Source organism: Hippopotamus amphibius, chromosome 16, assembly GCF_030028045.1.
Source record: "Hippopotamus amphibius kiboko isolate mHipAmp2 chromosome 16, mHipAmp2.hap2, whole genome shotgun sequence".
NCBI lineage: Eukaryota > Metazoa > Chordata > Mammalia > Artiodactyla > Hippopotamidae > Hippopotamus > Hippopotamus amphibius.
Window position 1 is genome coordinate 14,566,676 of NC_080201.1, and position 18,773 is coordinate 14,585,448.

Here is an 18,773-nt window from a genome sequence, read left to right on the forward strand (position 1 = left end):
TTAGCACTAGGAATTAGATTAAAAAGTATGACAAGTGAAAAATGACATCTCATTTTTATTTAATTTACTATCTCTTTAAGAGTAAGGGTATTTTTAGAGAAAATCATAACTCAGAGAGACACACGCACCCAATGTTCACTGCAGCACTATTTACAACAGCCAGGTCATGGAAGCAACCTAAATGTCCACCAACAGATGAATGGATAAAGATGATGTGGTACGTAGGCTTCCCTGGTAGCACAGTGGTTAAGAATCTGCCTGCCAGGGCTTCCTAGGTGACGCAGTGGTTGAGAATCCGCCTGCCAATGCAGGGGACATGGGTTCAATCCCTGCTCCAGGAAGATCCCACATGCTGTGGAGCAACTAAGCCCGTGAGCCACAACTGTTGAGCCCATGTGCTGCAACTACTGAAGCCCACACACCTAGAGCCCATGCCCTGCAACAAGATAAGCCCCCTCAATGAGGAGCCCGCGCACCACAACGAAGAGCAGCCCCCACTTACTGCAAGTAAAAAGAAAGCCTGCACACAGCAAAAAAGACCCAACACAGCCAATAAAATAAATAAATAAATTTATTTAAAAAAAAAAAAAAAAAAGAATCTGCCTGCCGATGCAGGGGACATGGGTTCAATCTCCAGTCCAGGAGGATCCCACATGCCACTGAGCAACTAAGCCCATGTGCCACAACTACTGAGCCGGAGCTCTAGAGCCTATGAGCCACAACTAATGAGCCCACGCTCTGCAACTTCTGAAGCCCACGCACCTAAAGCCCATGCTCTGCAACAAGATAAGCCACCTCAACGAGAAGCCTGCACACCGCAAGGAAGAGTAGCCCCCACTTTCCGCAACTACAGAAAGCCTGCGCACAGCAACTAAGATCCAATGCAGCCAATAAATAAATAAATAAATAAATAAATAAATTTATTTATTTAAAAAAAAAGATGTGGTGCATATACACAATGGAATATTACTCGGCCATGAAAATGAAATTGGGTCATTTGTAGAGACATGGATGGACCTAGAGACTGTCATACAGAGTAAAGTAAGTCAGAAAGAGAAAAACATGTATCGTATATTAACACATATATGTGGAATCTAGAAAAATGGTACAGATCAACCAGTTCGTAAGGCAGAAAGAGATACAGATGTAGAGAACAAACATATGGACACCAAGGGGGGAAAGTGGCGGGGGGGGGGGGGGGTTGGGATGGGATGAATTGGGAGATTGGGATTGACATATAAAATTAATATGTATAAAATAGATGAATAATAAAAAAAATCAAATTGTACACTTTAAATTATGCAGTTTATTGCATGTCAATTATATTTCAATAAAACTCTTTCTAAAAGGAAAAACAAAAACAAACAAAGAAGAGCAAGAGAATTTTTGAATGTTAACTAGCCATTTCTTCTTTTGTCAAATGCCTGTTCAAATACCAGTTTTTCCATTAGAGTACTTGATTGTTTCTGTTAATCATAAATTATTTATATATTAAAAATATTAACACACTGTCATATGTTACAATGGTTTTCCCCCTAATTGTCATTTGCCTTTTAACTCTGTAGATTTTTGTTTTCCTTTTGCTATACAAGTTTTAAATTTTAATGTGGTCAAATTTGTTGATGTTTTTTTTACTTCTGGTGACATAATTAGACATACATAGTTATGCCACTACATTTTCATTTTTACTCTTAAATCTCTAATAAACAGAGAAGCTCCAAAATTCTGAAAGATTACCAAAGAAAGAATATCTTATAAAACTGTAATTTAAAATCCAGAATAAATTTAGCCATTCAAAACTTTCCAATGATTTCCTATATTTAAAATAAAATCCTAACTCCTGTGAGGCCTTGTAGAATTTAGCCCCTGCATCAATCTAAGATTGCCATTCTTTGCCTCTCTCCCTCTACTGGCTTCAGTGACCTTCTTGATGCTCTCCAAACAGGTCAAGCTTGTTGCTATCCTAGGGCTTTGCAACACTTACTGTTTCCTCTGATTTGTACACTCTTCCCCCAAATCTTTGCACATCTCCTCATTTCATCAAGTTCTCTACTTAAATGTTACCTCCTCTGAGTGACCTACCCTGACTATTCTACCTAAGATACCTAGCCCATTGCCCCATATTCCATCCTCCTCTGCCATCATTATAGTCCCTTATGCTACTTTAGTATTTTTCAGAGCATTTTCCCTTGCCTGACAAGAGAGTGTTATATATTTCCCCATGAATTTCCTATCTCTCCCACTAGAACATAAGCTTCACGAGAACAAGGGCTCTGTTTGTCTCATTAATCGACACATTCAGCACTTAGTATATGCTGACTTAAAGAAACGACTTACCGTTGTCAGAACGCGCATGATTGTGTCTATATGCCACCGTTTGGAAGGTGCATACCTGAGAAAATAATGGCACCAGGTGAAAAAACTGGAATCTGTAAACTTAGCTCTGCTCAGTGACTTTCAAAAATCCTGTCCTACAGTACTTTTTAGGTTCGCAGATTAAGTGATTATATCTGGATACATTTCACCGTCAAAACTAGCAGCGATTTCCATTTCAAAGGGTGATGAAAACAGTACACAAATTCAGATGTTCCACATAATACTGCAACAGCAGTTGCCGAGCTGAGAACTAGGGACTCTGTCTCCAGTTTTTCAGAAAACAAATTATAAAGTCAGGACAGGAGAGGATAGAGAAGAAAGAAGAAAAGGGACTCTTCCCAGACCCAGGCAACACCATGACTAGAAACTTGTTCCCTTAAATTCACAGTGAAAAGAGGAGAAATAACCAGACTACCAAAATCTTGAGGTACTTCTTCCTATAAGTTTTACACAGAATCACAATTCAGATGCTGTAACTTTTCTATTTTCTTCATGAAAAGGGCATCATAAAAAAAAAGGACATCATAGAGGAGAGTTTAAAGAACAGGTATAAGAGATTTCATAAAAGTGGGACTGTTTTGGTCTTAGCCTAACACTTAACATTAAATACTGGCTAGGGACTTCCCTGGTGGCACAGTGGTTAAGACTCTATGCTCCCAATGCAGGGGGCCCTGGCTTCAATCTCTGGTCAAGGAACTAGATCCCACATGCATGCCGTAACTAAGAGTTCAAATGCCACAACTAAGGAGACCATGAGCCACAACCAAGAACCAGTGCAACCAAATAAATATTTTAAAAAACAACAAAAACAAAAAACAAACAAGCAAACAAACAAAAATTAAATACTGGCTAGAATGGACTTCTCAAACCTAATTTCTAATGGGAAGCCTGAAATAAATGTTACATGTTTAAACATGTTTACATTTCTCCCATGTTTTAAAGATGCTTTCCAAAAAGTTCCAAGCATTTTTTTACCAATAAATGTAAAAATTAAATCTTACTTTTCTGCAGCAAGGAAGATTCCAGATGCACAGTCTGCTTTAAATTCTGGCTCACATGAATCCAGAAAATAAAGTAATTCCTTCATCATGCCTCGAATATTATTCCCATTTACCAGGGCAAAACTCAATTCCATTGCACGCCTTGCAGGGGAAAAGGAAAAAAAGTTATGATATTTACAGTGGGAATGAAACAAAGACCCAGGTATGTTGTCTCTGAACACTAAGCACGAGTGGATGTATTGATGTCTTTGCATGATCTTGTGATCCAAATCTTTGCACATGAGATAACCAAAGTTATCAGTTATTTTGAACCTACATCAACACTTTTCTTAAAAATCCCCAAGAGATACACCACTAGACATACTACTAAAGACCAAAAATGCAGTTTGGGTTCAAGAATATGTTCTATGAAGCTGAAATTTAAAATATTTAAAAGGCTCAAAAAGAGAGACAACAAAATTATTACCCAATGATAATACATCTCTGCGTTATTCATTAAAAATGTGATATATAGTCACTATACTCTCCTTTTATTACATCCACTTCAGTCCAGAGATGATATAACATAGTTTACATCAAAAGGTATACAGAAGATTAGAATAAAAACAAACTGTGGTAGCTAAGTGAAATAAGTTAGAAAAAGACACAGTACAATATTACTCATATGTGGAAGCTAAAAAAGCTGAATCACAGAAAGAGACACTAGAATAGTGGTTACCAGGGCCTGAGGGGTGGGAAAAACGGGGAGGTGTTGGTCAAAGAGCACAAACTTCCACCTATAAGATGAACAAGATCTGGAGGTTTAATGTATATAGCATGATGGTTATCATTAATAACAATGTATTATACACCTGAAAGTTGCTAAGAGAATAGATCTTAAATAGTCACACCATGAAAAAGAAATGGTAATCATGTGATATGATGCAGGTGTTAACTAATGCTATGGTGATAATCATTTTGCAATAGATTGTGACAAGTCAATGTGATTGAACTTACACAATTATATCTCAATAAAGCTGTAAAAAAAAAAACTGAAAAAGAGAGTAACAACCATGAAAAGGAAAAAAGGTTATGTGCTATGAGATCAAATAGGAGTTTCTATAACTGCCTATCAAGTTTGGCAACCAAGGCAAATATGGATGTGTTTAACATAAAAGTTACAAGGTTACTACATGTACCTTTTTATATTTGATCAATGGTGTCAAACATGGTATATAATTGACTTTCAAAAATACCAATTTAATAAGTAGAAAATACTTTCATTTTAGTTAATTTACAAGCAACAAGAACTCAATCCTTACAGAAATGCAATCACTAATTCTTATACAGTGCTTAAGTACTTTACATATGTTTAATCCAGTTAATCCTGCATAACCTTTTGAAATGGGTGCTCTTCTATCCACATTTTGCATATGGGACAACTGAACCACAGAAAGGCTAAGTAACTAGACCAAGTTTATTAAGGGCTGAGCTAGGATTTGAAATGAGGCTTTCTGGCTCGGGTCTAAGCTCTTATTGTTGTATAACCTGTCAAAGAGACCCATGTTTTACTTTTGAAATGCAAAGCCCAGTCATGAGCTATAGAGAAACAATATAATAGAAGTCAGAAAGTCTGATTTCTATTCCCAGGTCTGCCATGTCCAAGGGGTTAGGTTTAGAGTAATTCATTTGATTCCTTTGGGACTGTACTTTAATCTGTTAATTGGGGATAGAAGTAATTGCCTAGTCTCCCTTTCTGGCTTGCTCTCAGAACCAACTAAGAATGTGCTTATAAATCCTTTGCAAAGCACAATGTGAAAGCTGTTACTACTGAGTCTAGGTTTTTATAGTTTGCCCAAGCACTGTCCTCTGCAAATAAAAGGGACTTAATTATCAATAAATGTTTGTTATGTAAATCATTTCAGAGATCATTTCAAATCTAATTTTTTCTGGTTTGAACAGTAAACCAAAAGTTCATCGAGGCCAACTATAACTAGGTTTTACAAACACCTACAGTTATTCTAAGAAGTGAACCAGTAGAGTTACTCAATCAAGGAAAAAAATATATGCCTTTTCAAAGTCCTGTGTACTGCCTAAAAGTCATTCCTAGATGCACTGTTCTAAGAAACACAGCTGCCTCTAGTATCTTGGGGCATAAGTACTGTGAGAAAACGTGTGCCGTCAGTAATTTGAGTTTCAGCATTGTGATAAAACACTCAGCCGATGGATCACTCCGTATATTCATCCTTCAACACACAGGACACAGTACCTCTGTTGAGTAAACATATGCCCAGCTTATCTGTACCTGTTTTATTTATCAAAGAACCAAGGACAACTTCAGTGTGCATGTAAGTATTCCTTACTGGCCTCTTTCATTGATCTAAACTCCTCCCTGCCAATCCTTTCAAAAAAAGGATTTACTCTGTGAAAATAATGACTAAAATACATAAATGTCAACATTCTCCCTCTCAAAACTATTACAAAGTTACCAGGTGGGGGGTGGGATGCAGTACTTTCAGTAATCTGTTACCGTTTTATTGAGACATCCAAATCTTTTAGACAGTCCACAATTGTGCTTCTGTGCCTCTGTACTGCATTATGATCTGTCTGCACAGTCTTCAACAAAGATGTCAAAGCTACATATCTGTATGAAACAAAGTTGCAGAAGAACAGAATTACAATGTAAAATTCAGGATAGTTCTCTGCTTAATGACAAAGGAGATGTCCAATGACTAAGGGAAAACATACATTGTTAAATATTTAAAAGACAAGACAGAGTTAGTGAGTAAAAGGGAAACACTGTAAAACCATAAGAAACGCTATCTTCCAAACTCTTCCAAATAGTACAACACAATAAGCATATAGTATGCCTTTTCAGGCTGCCTGAGCCCCAAAACACAAGAGGAAATTATTTCAATTTTACCATTTATATTTTCTCTGCTTTCATTTGATACCAGTATCAAAACTGCCCCTGCAAAACTTTGAGTTTACGATCCAAGTATTTAAAAATTCTTCTAGATGGAGAAGATAATTCAGGGTACCATAATGATTATTTCCACATTTTTTCAATTGTTAACATGATAAGAAAGAATTAAAGATAATACTGATAAATTTGTCTACTTTAAAAAAGTAGATGGAGTTCACAAACATGTTCCAGGTTTGCAACTGAAATGCTGTATTTTTCTTCTTAATTTACAGCAGAGGTCAGTAAACTACAGCCTATACACAAAAACCCAGCCCTCTGCTGTCTGGTTTGGTAAATCAATTTTTATTGCAATACAGCCATATTCATCATTTACACAATCTATGGCTGCTTTCACACCAAGAGGCAGAGTTGAGTAGTTGCCAAAGAGACCCCATGGATTCTAAAATACTGACCATCTGGTTGCTTTCAGAAAAAGTTTGCTGACTCCTAATGCTAAAGTATAAATAGGACTAAACATGAGGTAAATCCTCAAATTCTTATCAAAACAGTTTTAAGACCACACTAAAAATAAAAATCCTGAGTTGAAGCTCTAGACATGTCACTCAATACACGGGTGATCTTGAGCAAAGTCACTCTTGAGTACACTGAGTTTATAATAGCCAGATTACAAGATATTGTTCAGTTGACTTACCTAATATTCTTGTCATTGTTCAATAAGAAACGACCAAGGATATTTATGGCTAGGACCTATAGAGAAACAGCATAGGTTAAAAATTTAGGAAAACCAAGTACCTATATTGCTTAAGGATCACTTCCTGGCCTGTGATGGGTGCAAACTATTTAAAGGTAGTAATTTAGCTGTTACTGTTATAGATTGCTAGCCAAAAGAAAAAAGAAAAAAAAAATTCTTAAAACCATATTCTATTTCAACAGTAATTGCTGAAAGACTGTTTTAAAGTTTTTACATTGTTAAGCAGAAAAATATTATGAGTACAGCCTCACTGGAGGGAAATCTGGCAATAAGTATAAATACTTAAAATGAGGTTCCGTGGTGATGCCGTGCTTGGACTCCACGCTCCCACTGCAGGGGGCACGGGTTTGATTCCTGGTTGGGGAACTAAGATCCCACATGCCACATGGCGTGACCAAGAAATAAATAAATGAATAAAATAAACAAATAAATAAAAGCTACAAAATGAAAATATATCCTCCGCTTCAACAATTTCACTTCTAGAAATTTAGCTGACAAATACACTTGTATGTACGCACAAAAATCTACTGCATCACTATCTGTAATCACAAATGATAGGACTGCCCATTAATAGCAAATTTGCTAAATGTACTATGGCACATGCAAACAATGGAATATTCTGTGACCATTAAAAAGAATAAATTCTGGGGACCTCCTTGGTGGTCCAGTGGTAAAGAATCTGTCTTGCAATGCAGGGGATGTGGGTTCGATCCCTGGTCAGGGAACTAATATCCCACTTGCCGAGAGGCAACTAAGCCCACATGCCACAAGTACTGAGCTCACACGCTTCAATAAGAGAGCCCATGCACCCTGGAGCCCATGCACCAGAACTAGAGAGAGAAAACCCGCACATCACAACTAGAGAGAAGCCCGCACATTGCAACAGAAGAACCCGCATGCTGCAACAAAGATTCCGTGTGCCACAACTAAGACCCGATGTAGCCATAAATAAATAAATAAATAATTTTTTTTAAAAGAATGAATTCTGATATATGCTACAACATGGATATACCTTGAAGACATTATACTAAGTGAAATAAGCCAGACACAAACATTCGATATTATATGATTCCATTTTGTGAAATGTCCTGAATAGGCAAATTAATAGAAATAGAAAGTAGAATGGTGGTTGCAGGGGTTGGGGGCAGAGGATAATGGGGAGTTATCACTTAATGGGTACATAATTTCAGTTTGGGAAGACCAAAAATTCTGAAGATAAATGGTGGTGATGGTTGCACAAAAATGTGAATGTACTTAATGCTACTGAACTACAGAGTTAGAAATGGTTAAAATGATAAACTTTATGTTATGTATATTCTACCACAATCTTTTTTAAAATGAGAATGGTCTCTATACATGAATATAAACTAGCTCCAACATAATGTTTTCACCTACTGTGAAAAGCAGAAGGTGCAGAACAACCTAGATGACAAAAAGAATTGCACACAAATACTCTAGTGTGGTTAATAAGTGTTTCTCACAAAGCTATGGGTTAGCAATTATCACATTAATAAATGGTTGAAAGAATGAATAAAACTCTTGAGGGAGAGTTCTTCCTTACAGAAGAATTCCAATTATTTAATGAGGAAAAAAATGAGGGAAATAGGTATCATTAGAATACCATCCTTATAACTGCTGCAGATCCTTTGATGGATACTAAAATTGGGGGGCAAAAGTCTGAGGAGAACAGGATATCTGCATAGCGTCAAAGTATTTTCTTTCAAAATACTTTTAATTACAAAGAGAAAAAATAACAATTATACAGTGGAGAGACACAGTAGACACCACCATAACCAAAAAAATCAAGGTTAACATCACCAGTAATGAGACAGAAAGACAGCATGAAACTGAGAAGGGCACACCACTTCTATGGTAGACTTGCCAAAAAAATATAACCTCGAACTAACTATAAGAATATATCAGACAGAGACAAACTGGGGGATATCCTACAAAGCAACTGATCAATACTCTTCAAAAGTGTCAAAGTCACAAAAGACAAGGAAAGACGAAGGAAATGTCACAGACTGCAGGAGACTAAGGAGACATGACAATAAATGCAATGTGGGATCAAGGATTGGTCCTGGAACAGAAAAAGGACATCAGTAGAAAAACTGATGAAATCTGAACAGAGTCTGTAATTCAGTTAATGGTACGGAGCCAATATCAATTCCTTGGTTTTGATAATTACACTACAGTTATACAAGATGCTCACATTAGAAGAAGCTGAGCAAACAGTATTATGGGAACTCTGAACTATTTGCAACTTTTCTGTAAGACTAAAATTATTTTAAATAAAAAGCTTTAAATGTGGGGAAGACAAGAAACACACATATACAGACACATTTAAATATGGATATCTCCAAAAAAAAAGTACATCAGAAAATGGTAACCATATTTACCACTAGAAGAATTGAGTCTACACGTGGAAGCTATAGGCAGACATTTTCCTCCCTGATACTTTTTGTACTGTTTGAATTTTTTTACTTTATACGTTTATTTTTTTTAACTTTTTTATAGATTTTTTTTTTGATGTGGGCCATTTTTAAAGCCTTTACTGAATTTGTTACAATATTGCTTCCATTTTATGTTTTGGTTTTTTGACCCCCGAGGCATGTGGGATCTTAGCTCCTGGACCCCCTGCATTGGAAGGTGCAGTCTTAATTACTGGACCACCAAGGAGGTCTCTATATGTTTATTTTTTAAATAAAAATTTAAGAAAAATGAATTCACTTAAATATGATGTCTTGTCTTGTTTGAAGTGATTGAGCCCAACTCAAATCATGGCTCTAAAAAAAGCTTACAGAAATGTTTCCTTAGCTCAACATTATCTATATATCTAACCACACCTAAGATCTTCCAATTTCTATTACAATCAATATCAAGCCTTCCGTGGAGAAAATGACACTTCAGATATCAAAAACAAAGCATTACACATTCTTCATCATTCTTCCCTAAAGTTAATTTCCAAATGGAATTCATTTCCAAAGTCCAAGTCAATTGTTTTAAGTAAAATGTTTACAGAAGAAAAGATTAAAAAGACTTACTCGCAGTCCACTCTCTGACTTAATATCCATGATCGTCAAAACCGTTTCATAAAGAATAGCATTTCCTACATTTTTACTAGTCTCCGTATTAGTGGCAACCTGAAAAGACGCAGAGGGTGTTACGTACGTGACAAAACAACACTTCCAAAAAACATCCAGAGGTAACGAGACATTTTGTGATTGATTACCGCCACCAATGAGAAAACACAAATAAAAATCGCTCCACAGCACAATCACTCTACTGCCTGCTATACTAAAATGAAAGTTTACTAAAATGAAAGTTTACTAAAATGCAAGGTCTGGTCTACTCACCTGCGCTAATATGTCATTCATAGCTTCACTTGAGTCATCGTCGTTTCGTCCTAAAATTCTTAATAACCGCAAAATTCGTACCTAACGTGCAAAATACAACAAATGTCAACAAGTTCTGTCTGGCAAAAAGGAGCTCTGCTTGATAGGAAATTCAAATAACTTAAATGAAGTCTCAGATCCCAATAGGAATGGTCAAAATTAAAACAGAAGAATTTTAAATATTTTCTTTAGAGAAGTTATATATGGTTCTATGTTTTGAAGTTATTAGACAACCCACACTCTTAATGAAGTCATTAGACAGCCCACACTTTGACACTTCACAGCCAAAGCATATCACCACCTGCAGAGGTATATTATATTGGTAAAGCAAGTTTCTATGCAGTATATGATTTGATTATTACAATTATAACTTTATTCTATTAATCTAATACAAAATTGTGTCACCACTTATTAATGTAATTAGTTAAATCAATTAACTACCCAATCACTGCCCAACACGAACAAAAGAGGAAGGAAAAATCTATTCCAAAATATATCATTTATCCAAAATTTTCTTTTAATCTCACCTGCAAAAAGGGGTCACTGATCCCAGAAACATCATGTTCTGGTGAATATCCGGACATGATGAGATTCTTTAGAATACGAACTAACTGGGGCACAAGCTGCAGGCAAGACAGATGCATCAAAAAACAGTGAACATCAAAGAATTTCTCATGAGTAGGCAGGTAACTTGGCTTAGAAAAAGGATGCAAGGGTATGAGTCCAAGCAAATCCTACTGATACAATATACTAGTATATTGTTGATGTTTGATAAATTTAACTTTGGGGTATCTTGGCTAAGAACTCAAGAAGGAATATGTATGTTATCTAAATTAAAAACAAACCAGACATTTTTACTCCAGAGTTACATATGCAAAGATACTACAAATAACAGTAGGTCAGAAAGCCCATGAGAACCAAGTAAAATAGATGCCTGTGGGGCATACTGCAGTTCTACTTCTACAGGACTTTACACACTTAGGTTGCACAAACATATTCAGTTTTTAATCCATTCAACACGTAGATATAAAATGTTATCACATCCAAAATACTGGTGTTTTTATTAAAATTATAGTTTTAAAACAAACTATCTCAAATAGAGAAAAAAATTTCCTTAATATATGGTTAGTTATATCCTTTTCCAACAAACAACAGGGAATACAAACGCCTCCAACATTGACCAAGTGGAAAAAATACATGAAAAATTGTATCCTTCACTTTAGGAAGATAGCAAGGCCATGAATAATGTCCTTTTCCTATTCTTAACTCACATGACACAATTTTCAGTAAAATTTAATTTCAGCACCTAATTATACATTTGTTGCCTGTCTTATCTTACTAATGAATCTATACATTCCTTGTGGTCAGAATGTCCTTCTTTTTACTCTGTCCATTAGGCTGACTCACGACACACAGTAGAAGCAATTTTATTGCCAAGGAGAACTCAAAAATGCTTTAAATATTATCATTCATTTCACTTTGTTGATCCATCATTTAAAGTTAAAACCCTACTCCAAAATGTTTGCCACATTAAGAACCTTTCTAGTCTCCAACTACAAACTCAATTTAGCTATATAAACAACTCTAATCACCAAAGCGAACTGAATCACACCTCTTTTGGAGGCAATCAGAACAACCCCAACTTTGCTGCAACTCAATTATTTTTTTCTCACCGTGTTTGGATTCCTCCCTACTCTCCAATTCTAAAAGAGGATCAAGACTGAAACAAAAGCCAAGCTGTGCCCAAGGTATGCACTCAAAACATTTACAACAGCAAGTCTACTGCTAAATACACAACGACATAATCTGTGTGAATTTAAATAAGTATGGCATTAACATTTCAGAATTAAGCACTTCATAAGTCACCTAAACAAAAATCTAATTTGGACAACTCCAAGATTAAAACAAATTTAAGATATAATGACCTGCAAATTCTAAACAGAATCCTCATTAAATCTGTCAACTATGGATAGATTCATACTAGAGGTCAGAATAACATAACTGTATAAACTGCTTTAAAATGTAATAAAACCAAGATCATCTAGTTACCAAGCTCTACACAAAAAGTAGCTCGCCTTGCATACTTCCCAATGGTCTACTTTTTTGTACCACACATATCCTTAACTATTATCTGGTTTCTGTCTTGGAGAAGTCCTTTTTCCTTCAGCTACTAAACTGACACCACATAAGAGCACCCTGGGACAAAAAGCACAAATGTCTAAGTGTTCGGTAAACAAATTCTTGGAACCCAGCTTTACTTTTCAGACAAAAATGCAAGTTACTAAAAGTGATGACAAGACAAACAAAATAAAATGACAAAGGGAAAGGCTGCAGCCATGAAAATCAGTTGATGCCCACCCACTCTACCTCAAAAAACTTTTAATATTCCAAAACTTCAAGGCAAGATTGAGTGCAAGTAAGGGGGAAATTAAAGCTCTAACTATATACGAGCTTTTTCAGGTATGAGGTTACCTACACATGGCTCTAAAATATCTACTTAAAAAGAAGCAGTGTTTGGTGTCAAGGCTCCAAAGTGATCTGGAACTGTCATCATTAATGCCATTGGGAAACTGTTCAAAGTTTCTCCAGTGAAGATAAAGGAAAGGCAGAGAAGGAGGCTTACAAATCAGGAAAGGCTGCAACTGAAATCCAAGGCTGACTCTGGAGTCAGGAGTTTAAGTGACAAGACAAAAACTGGACTAGCATGTTAGCCAAAACTGCTAGGACAAATAACAGTATTAAGCACAGCTTCAGCGTTAGTATATTTTTAAAAGCCACATTTGTGGATGGATACACAAAAGCTACTAAGGACCTAATGCCAGCATGCACCATCTAAAAGAGGGTTAATTCTTACCTTTTCATTCTAACATACAGCAGGATTCCAAACAGACAACGGGAACAAAACATATAAAGCAAGCATTAGGGACAGATATGGGCCTCATACTATTTTATAATAATTTAAACAAGACATGAACACTAAAGGGAAAAAAAGCCCCCCCAAAAGAGCTGCTATTATAGGGCTTCATTAGATCTAAAGTACAAAGTAAGCCCAATTTATGGAGTGATCAGCACCCTATAAAAGGAACTGAATGCACATAATTACCCAAAGAACAGTCTTTTTCTGAGTCCTCCTTACTAGTGCCTTCTAAACATAAGTGGAGAAAGCAAAAATTTCCACTTCAGAATGTGCTAAGAAAGGGAAGGAGGGACTTAAGAAAGCTAGACACTTTCATCACTGGAGTCACCACAGTGTAAAATGAATAGTGGGGGACCCTATGTTAGGTAAAAGTAATGTCAAATTTCAGTTTGCAGTTTTCACCTTTAAAAAAAAAAAGAAGAAGAAATTACCTGCCTTAAACACACACACACACACACACACACACACACATACATAATTCCTGTGTGTAATCTGACCTCAGGTTACATTTCCTAACTTCAATGTGAAAACAGCAGATAAAGCACATGAGAGATTGGTGTGTCTGCCAACAATGAGAGAAGACTTCTATTATGAAAAGGAAAATATTGTACTATTGCCAGTTCTTATATGCCTAAATCTGGCTTCCAGCCCTACTGCACAGCAGGGCTGGTTAAATCCTTTTTTCACTCAACAGCTTTCTTTCAAAAGAAAATTCATAAGTGAGAAAATCATGTGCTTTTCAGGAAAATCATTTTCAATCAAGAAAGGCTTAAGTATTAGAATGGCACCTACCTTTCTGAAATGTGCAAGCATGTCTGGGCTTCGCTCACACATTTCTGTGAGGAGGACTACAGAAGTGTGAAGGACACCTGAAAGAAAAGAGCCAATGAAAACTAAAAATGAGGCTATACTATTCAACTTCTTAGAACAGGGCTTTGAGTTATGAAGGTCAATTCCAAAAGGATAGTTGCTACTTTGTTTTTTAATCTCCCAAAGAATCTAAGTATTGAGGTGAATACAAAGAAGGTATTAACAGATACCTGCTGATTTAATACTGGTGATATCAGTCAAATCAGAATAGTCTAAAGTTATGTGACCTAAATAATTGCTAAAAGATGACAACCAATACCCGTGTCTCCCCACCTGAGAGTGTCCACAAAGGCAAGCTCACAGCCGATAATACTGGATACCACCTGCTCCAGACCTGATAAGTTTTTAGCTGAGTTTAGACAGATATTTTAAGAAGAAAAATCTTACGAAGATTTTAAATTTCCAGATAAAGTATATCAAAAACCCAAGGTAGTCGTGAATGACAAAGTAAATTTGCTTGTTCAAGAGTGAGTGAAAAGAATCACACCATACTTTTCACTAAATAATAAGTGCCCTAAACACTCATTTGTTCAACAAGTGTATTTTGAGTCTTCTAGGCACAGGAATGCATTAATCAAATTAAATATATATGTTACCATTTTTTCTTTAGCATTTAGGATACAAATTTACCCACTCAGAACTTGTTTCACTTCAAAATAAGAATAAAATGTTCGGTAAAAGATTTAATTCCTCTCAAGTTTTATAAAAATATATCTGAGTACCCATTACAAATTCCTGTTACAAGTAACCTAAAAGGAGTTTCACAAATCTTACACTACTATAGCAAAGCAATACAGAAATAACTTTTTCTTCTATTATAAAATACCCAGGAAATCAAAAAGTTTTACACATGAAAATCAAGGGTAGGATCATTTGTAATTACACTGAGTATTACTTAACATAGTATTTTTAATATAGTAAAAGAGGACCAGAAATGGAAAAACAAGCTTACTATAAAGGAATCAATCTCTAATTACAAAATTAGGATATGACAGTAGAAGAGAGATTCAACCCATCAGCCCTTCCTGGAAAAGTGTCCAAGCACAGCAGAAAGGTGAGTCCACTGCATGAGACAGAAGGCCAACACTGCCTGAAGCATGTTCTCTTTCCCCTTCTCCCTCAGTACTTCACGAGTGCATCCAAATCACATTACCATGGTTCTTTTCATTCAATAAATTTTTTGTTGCTGGTAGAAACATCTCCATAAGTTCAGGAACCTTCCTGATGACATGAACAGCACAAAGTGCTGCCTATAAAAAACATAAAAAGCACAAAAGATTTATTTCAGTTAAGTCAGGACAACCAATCTTGTAAACAACAAAAATCTTATCAACTTTCATATACATGAAAAAAGAAAGGAGTTAGATATCAGATTTATTATTTATTATTATCAGATTTATTAGTTATAAACTGGTTAGGGCTTTCCAATTTATACTACTGCATTAACGAAAACTTCTAGCTCACCTGTCCCTTCGGTCATATGCTGCCAAATAAGTGGACAAAAACTTTCTCGGCTAGACCATGGTCAACATGAACTTATCAAACACGCTAAACATAACATGTGGAGTTTTGCAAAGTAAAAAATAAAGACTTCTGTCTGTGATAATCATTCTTCTGAGTAAGAAGACCAACAGGTTTTATAAAAACATTATGCAATTAAAATATATATTGTAGATGCTTTAAATCTGCTTTTTTTTTTCTTTTGTGGCGCATGGGCTTAGTTGCTCCATGGCATGTGGGATCTTCCTGGAGCAGGGATCGAACCTATGTCCCCCTGCATTAGCAGGCAGATTCTTAACCACTGTGCCACCTAGGAAGCCCCTGCTGCTACTTTTAATAATATCTATACTTTTCCCAATTCACTCTCCACTGAAATCAAGAAAATCGTTTGAAACTTACTTAGTATCTTAGTAAAGTCTCTCAGTTAGCTAGTCTCTACTGAAGAGAAGAGCTTCGTAGCTTGTTCACAGGAAAGAAAGATATTGAAAGACTGACTTTGGTTAACCACCCCCACCCCCGCCCCCCATAAAAGGGAGCATAACTACTATCTGTTGGAACTGAATACCATAAAAGTTTAGATACATTAACAAGAAAAGATTTCAGCTAATTCTTCCCATGCTACAGTTGGGGGATACAATTTTATTTTTCTAATCTGCAGGAATATTTTACTTAATAATTATTAACCTTTATTAATATTTATTTAATCTTTCTGAACAAGAGCAGCCCATACATTCTTTAGAGAAAGGACTGGCTTTGGTCTGTAGCTGTCATTAACAGTGTATGATCCTGGAAAACAGCTTGGCCCTTTCAATAGCTTTGTCTTACACCATTAACACAGAGGCACAATAAATGCCAACCAGACGATATTATGTGATTCACTTCTAAAGTCCTAAATTTTACACCCTTTGTTTATGAAAGTTTTAGGATTCAAGCACAATAAAATAACAACAAAATGTTTATATTAACAAATAAAAGCAGGTAAGTGAATAAGATCACTGTCTTCCATTACTATTCCATTTAGATATACCAATTTTAGGAAGTATGTTCTAAATCATTCCCTAATAATTATTTAGGTCACAATGGAACTGCACTTCCAAGATTCAAAGGCCCTAATACAAAGACATGGGCACTAAAATAAATTCATAAAGATCTGTTCATTACCACTTTAATACTGTTTAGAATCAAGTAATCTAGGAAGTAATTAGGTATACCATCTAGGATCCAGAAACATTTGTTTGTTTATAAGTCATTTCCTTGAAAAATTAGGAATCAAGAGAATTAAAGTGTTCACAATCGCTTATCAACTGGAGAGTTAAATAGCAATAAAAAAATCACCTCCAAAATTAGTAGAAAAAACAGATTTTGATTTATAAACAACTGATTTGTACATAATCATTTAAAATACATTTACTGCACAGAGAAAGATAAGTTATATTATCATTTGAGCTTTCAAAAATGAATAGTCTGCCTTCTCTTCTCCATAATACTCCCTAATCCAAATGCAGACATTTGGTTTCATGGAAAGTTACCTTTTTTCTTAAGTAAGAGTTGGAGGTTTTCAAGAGTTTCTCTACCTCTCCTGCAAGATCTCTGCACATCTCTGAGGAGCCCATGCAGCCGAGGGTACAAAGTGCTAGCCCCTGTACATATTGCGTGCTATGATTAAGATCACTGCAAAAGAAAGAAGGTGGCAGAAATGAACATACCGTGCCTGGTGCTCCCCATGAAGAAGCTTCACAATCTAACAAGGTAGCTCTGAACAAGTCACAGTTTCTCTAATAAGTAAAATGTTTATTAGGATTATTTTTGCAAAAAGTGTTTATTCTAACTTTATTACAAACTACAACACAGCAAACTGACTGACAGTCTATTCTACATGCTTGCAACCCAATGTTTCCAAATACCAAAGCAACAGAAACTGGACAACATGCTATCTGTTAGATGTTAAAAGACAACTCTCTTTAGAAAACTCAGCAAACCACTGAAAGTAAAAACCATCAATGAGAGAATATGAAACACAACTGTATCTTTAAAAGATTTTAATATGCTCTCCTACTAACTAGAAAAAAAGTAAGGCATTAACCAAAACTTTAAAAAAATTCAGAAAACACAATCTCTACTGCAAGAGTATTTAAGATGACAAACATCAAAATGGAAACAATCTAAAATCTTTGATCTTATGGTATAGTATCAACCTTGATGTTACAATAATTTTTATACTTTTATTTATTCAAAAGAAGAAAAAAATAGTAACTAAAAAGAGAGAAATTAAAAAATAGTAACTAAAGATAGTTACTAAAAAACAGTAACTAAAAAGATAATTGAACCACCTTAAACTGAGCTAGATGTTTACAGTGAGGCTTAGTATCTAGTGATACAGATACAAAAAGTTCTATCTCTAACAGGCACTGATTATTGTACAAAATTATTCCTAAATCAGCCAGGAAGTATACTTTCAGAAAAGTTGGAATATTAAAAGCTTGAAACAGTAAACTTATATATGTATTATCAACTCTTACTATTCAGAAGCTGAACTATTATGCTGAGTTATGCTACTTCTACTAACTTTAAGAGCATTTTAGTTTTTATTTTTTAATTTTATTTTTGGTTGCATTGGGTCTTTGCTGCTGCGCACAGGCTTTCTCTAGCTGTGGCAAGCAGGGGCTACTCTTCATTGCAGTGCTCAGGCTTCTCAGTGTGGTGGCTTCTCTTGTTGCGGAGCATGGGCTCTAGGTGCACAAGCTTCAGTAGTTGTGACTCTAGAGAGCAGGTTCAGCAATTGTGGCGCACGGGCTTAGTTGCTTCATGGCATGTGGGATCTTCCTGGACCAGGGCTCAAACCCATGTCTCCTGCATTGGCAGGTGGAATCTATTTTTTTCTTTAATTAATTAATTTATTTATTTATTTTATTGGCTGTGTTGGGTCTTTTTTGCTGTGCGCGGGCTTTCTTTAGTTGCAATGAGTGAGGGCTACTCTTCATTGTGGTGCGCGGGCTCCTCATTGCTGTGGCCTCTCTTGTTTTGGAGCACGGGCTCTAGGCGCATGGGCTTCAGTAGC

General features: G+C 35.8%; 1 protein-coding gene and 1 non-coding gene across 3 annotated transcripts in view; both read right to left on the reverse strand.

Annotated features, from left to right (window-relative positions):
• Positions 1-18,773, reverse strand: part of AP1G1 (adaptor related protein complex 1 subunit gamma 1) — a 73,419-nt gene that overhangs the window by 17,491 nt on the left and 37,155 nt on the right. For both annotated transcript variants that reach the window (XM_057711134.1, XM_057711133.1), the window contains exons 4-13: positions 17,245-17,386; positions 15,369-15,465; positions 14,138-14,214; positions 10,956-11,051; positions 10,390-10,470; positions 10,078-10,176; positions 6,974-7,029; positions 5,887-6,000; positions 3,378-3,518; positions 2,338-2,392 (exon numbers count right to left, since the gene is read on the reverse strand). In XM_057711134.1, the coding sequence (XP_057567117.1) occupies positions 2,338-2,392; positions 3,378-3,518; positions 5,887-6,000; positions 6,974-7,029; positions 10,078-10,176; positions 10,390-10,470; positions 10,956-11,051; positions 14,138-14,214; positions 15,369-15,465; positions 17,245-17,386 (958 nt within the window). The remainder of the gene's footprint in view (positions 1-2,337; positions 2,393-3,377; positions 3,519-5,886; positions 6,001-6,973; positions 7,030-10,077; positions 10,177-10,389; positions 10,471-10,955; positions 11,052-14,137; positions 14,215-15,368; positions 15,466-17,244; positions 17,387-18,773) is intronic.
• Positions 5,529-5,614, reverse strand: LOC130839416 (small nucleolar RNA SNORD71). Its single transcript, XR_009049820.1, has one exon. It is a non-coding gene; the product is annotated as a small nucleolar RNA SNORD71 (small nucleolar RNA).